We start from the raw sequence: 3954 nt of genomic DNA on the forward strand, positions 1-3954 counted from the left end.
TCGCAGCTCAATTGAGACCCTTTACCATCCACCCCCCATCAGGACTACACTTCCAGCTGGCATACCCCACACTTCATCAAATGCTCATCCCGACCACCTCCGTCTTTTTAACTAATGCTCTACTTATATTATCCATCCTCTACTCCCTATGTTTCCGTCATGGACCAAACCCCCAGGTGATTGTACAAACTGACCACCTACCCGTACAGACGTCACTGCTTGACCACCGGTAGTATTAACTATATTTGTAAAGAAGTAAAGATAAATATACTGATCCGTACTTACTCCATCCGTACAGTTTATATATATAATCTATCTATTTGCTTTTAAAATCACATATATATGTATTTTGTTTTTGTATATGTCTCAGGGTCAAAACCGAATTGATTTTCTTGAGAAAACCAGGCAGTATAGCTTTCTGCGAACAGTACCATGGCTATACAATATTTAAAAGTAGATTTGTATTGATTTTCCTTGTCAATTATATAGTTTTACCGCTCTATCAGTACCTCAGTACAACGGAAAGTATAACCGTGAGAATCTTTTCCAATCACTGAGTGCGACCGGGCCCGGGGCTCGCCGCCGGAGGCCGGATGCGGCCAATCGAGCGAGGAACATGCGGGTGTTGGAGCTCTTCAGCGGCATCGGAGGCATGCACGCAGCGATGATGGAGGCAGAGGTGAAGGCAGGAGAGGTAAGTCGAAGCACATGGTGTGACTGTTGAAGAGTTGTGGTTGCGACAAACTTTGTCATGGCGTCTGTCTGTAGAGAAGAGATGGTAGTTAGTTGATTTTTGCTGGAACGATCTCACCCTCTGGAACCCCCCCCCTCCCCCCTCTCCCTATTCTTCAATGTACACACCAAAAAGCCACGTGTGCATGTGATGAACTGAAATTTCTTCCTCGTCTGACTCCATAACCAGATCGTGGCGTACGACACTTCTTTGATTTGCAACAAGACTTACGAGCTAAACTTCATCCACTCCCCGGCACCACTCAACAGATGCGCTGTCAGAGCGAAACTTGTCGAACAGCTGGAAGTAGAAGACTTGGAAGGGTTCGACTTGTGGACTATGTCCCCCCCATGCCAACCATACTCGACAACAAAAGCTGCCAACCAGCGTGACGACCTTGACCCGAGGAGTCAAGGGTTGCACGTGAGTTCTAACGATCACATGATTTGACATGGCTGAATGTTACATTCTCAAGCACATCATAAAGCTTCTGTTGGATGTAAAGAATCCACCAAAGTGGATCTTGCTTGAGAATGTAAAAGGATTTCATGGATCCAAAATGCAGAACAAGTTCCTGGGGGCAATAGAACAACGTGGATTCTCGTGGCGACAATTCCTGTTGAATCCGATACAGGTCGGCATACCTAACAACCGTCTCAGGTATGACATGTTACTCCGTGCCACGTGCGATGACTGGCATTACAAGGTTTTACCTGCTCTGTGAGAGGAGCGCAAGGTTTTCTGATCGTCAGGGCGATTTGTTCACGGACGTGCCTGAGACCTCTGACCAGTACGCGCCATCAGCTTTGAGGTCCTTCATGGTTGATAATTTCCTCTACAGGCGTGCAGAGGCAATGAATGGGGAAAGCTCAAAAGGTCGAGAAAAGTTTCTTTGTTGCTCAGATATTTTTTTTCAACAACTTGTTTGACGGTTTTCTAATGTAGAAGAGCGGAGTGTGCGGAGGCTGAGAGAATTCTTGGACGAGGAGCTCGGGCCGGTAGTCAGTGTCCTGAGATCCGAGGCCCGATGATGACATTCGACTGCCCAGGACGATCCTCAAGAGCTAGTCACTCCAGCCTCCATCCTAGAAAAGCCGTAAGCTCCTCTACCTCCCGCAGCCAGGGTGCGAGGGCTGAGACTGAGCAGGTGGGCCCGGGGCCTCTCTTATGTTGGGCAGCATGACACGACGACTTTCTGCTTCACGGTATCCGACTGAGGGTTGACGCGATGGGAGTGACGCCCGTCCAGGGGTCCTATGGGAAGGTATACCACAAGTCATCGGGGTCGATGCTATACATGCATGCCGATCATGTACGTTAGTCGTCGGAGAGGTGGAGAAGAGAGAGAAGAGGGATACACGACTGTCTGCCCCTCTCTGCCTTCTATCTGCCTCTCCTCATGTTCGCTGGTCAGACTGTATGACGCTCTCTCGTCTCTCGGTTCAGGCGCTAGCGGAAGTTGCCCTCGACAAGGAAGACATGACCCGCCATATTGGAAGAATCCGTTTATTTTCACCAAGGTGTTACGGGAAAAGTGAGCTTGTTCATAACAACTGAACAAGCTGCATCAGAGAGATTCTGAATCTGATGGGCTTTCCAAAGGGCTTCAAGTTTCCAGAAGGTTTGCAACACGGGGAACACTGCCTGTTCCTTCTGACTTTGCTTCAAGGGCTGACACTGCGACACAAGTATAAACTCGTGGGCAACTCAATCAACGTGACGGTGGTTGCACTTCTCTTCAAGTTTTTGATCCCTCCGAGTAAAGACGAGCAGTGACTCCCTCCCTCACTTCTGCTCCTGTCTCTGCACAACAGCAGCATCGTAACTCAGCATATGACGGCCCCTGCGATGCGCTTGCTTGTTCTTCAAGTCCCCATGATCGTGTTCTTTCTGCCTGTGGATTGAGTGCGCGTTGGAAATCTTTTTGTTCAGATGGTTCAACGCCATCTGATGAGTTTGCGCATGTGCTGATACAGCAGGAATGAGCAAAAGTTGCAAGAAGCGGGATCACTTGTGACTTCAAGATGTTCAATCACCTGAAGAATGCTTGAGATTCTGACTGGCGTCAAGTGCCTTGCCTACCAACGCATCTGAGATGTCACGAAGCAAGCAGCATGTGTCTCTCACCTAAGGGCCCCTCAAGGACTTGATAGGAGAAGAAAGTCACGAGCCCGATAGTAAGAGTCATGCACAGACAGCCTGTCAGCATTTTACTCCTGTGCTGCAGGTTCTGCCGGAAAGGGCTGACCGGCTAAGAAACGAGGGAGAAGCTGTTTCATGTCCAACATGTCCACACCATCCCATCTACACACCATCGTCATCTCCCCGTATCATTCAGCAGGGCTCCCTACTTTCTTGGCTCCAGCCCCGTGAACGAAAGAGCCTGGCAAGCAACAAGGTTGGTCACGGCTCGTCTCATCGCACAGCACAGAGAGGGAGCACCTGTCCTGGTTTCAACCCGTTCTTGTTCTTCCTGGACCTCTTCTTCTTCACCTGCACTTCTTTCAGCAAGGATCCCAAGGGTTCACCCCACGACGAGCCCACCGCTTCGTCGTCCGTCACTGCCTCCATCTCCTCTGCCACCTCCTGCACGCTTGTCAGCAAGTGAAATGCGGCATGCAGGACAGCTACATCATGCTCGCCCATCGCGCCATAGTCTCTGGCCATATCCAAGTCTCGGGGATCTACGACGTAAGAGAGTAAGTGAACACGTGTCTGACGAGAAGGGAGTAGAAGATGACTCTTCTCGATCGTTCTGCATGAAAGGCCTTGCAATCAGGCGGCAACTTCTTTTCATTTTTCATCTACGTGCGCATCACGTTCATGTGCCTGTTGACCATCTATCTGGACACGAGCAATCTTCATTGCAATGTTGCTTGCTGGTGTGAATCCATCGCACTTGGTTTCCTGACACCACAACCTCTCCTACCACTATGATTTCCTTTTGCACCCCATGTTTGTCTAGGACGCATGAACAAGACTCATCACAGTCGTTTCAACCCCCCCTCTCATCTTATGGCCAGCACGATCCTGCGATCTTGCGGTACTTCGCATGTGGCCCCGTCACATGAACCCATACTCTACACATCGGGATCTGGTTTGTCTCCGCTGTGATGGGTTATAATGGGCCAACCCTGCTACCTGGGACTGATCCTCCCCTCTCCCTTAGTATCTCTTTGACATTTTTCTTCCCTTTCTTCTGACTCCTCCACTTCTCACCC

General features: G+C 49.6%; 2 protein-coding genes across 2 annotated transcripts; one reads left to right on the forward strand and one right to left on the reverse strand.

Moving 5' to 3' along the window:
- Positions 1-616: 616 nt before the first annotated feature.
- On the forward strand, positions 617-2509 carry GUITHDRAFT_107597 (hypothetical protein; the record flags this gene model as incomplete). Its single annotated transcript, XM_005833317.1, has 12 exons — positions 617-694; positions 923-1156; positions 1209-1439; positions 1486-1523; positions 1575-1609; positions 1679-1731; positions 1783-1829; positions 1881-1938; positions 1983-2045; positions 2180-2253; positions 2305-2354; positions 2403-2509. 12 exons carry the CDS (start codon positions 617-619, stop codon positions 2507-2509), a joined length of 1068 nt encoding a protein of 355 aa, XP_005833374.1.
- Positions 2510-2518: 9 nt separating this feature from the next.
- Positions 2519-3400, reverse strand: GUITHDRAFT_107598 (hypothetical protein; the record flags this gene model as incomplete). Its single annotated transcript, XM_005833318.1, has 8 exons — positions 2519-2700; positions 2770-2811; positions 2861-2932; positions 2982-3037; positions 3085-3116; positions 3176-3226; positions 3278-3319; positions 3365-3400. The coding sequence occupies 8 exons, from the start codon at positions 3398-3400 to the stop codon at positions 2519-2521; spliced, it is 513 nt and encodes a 170-aa protein (XP_005833375.1).
- Between the last annotated feature and the right edge of the window lie 554 nt (positions 3401-3954).

This window comes from Guillardia theta (assembly GCF_000315625.1).
Source record: "Guillardia theta CCMP2712 unplaced genomic scaffold GUITHscaffold_30, whole genome shotgun sequence".
In the NCBI taxonomy this organism is placed as follows: Eukaryota; class Cryptophyceae; order Pyrenomonadales; family Geminigeraceae; genus Guillardia; species Guillardia theta.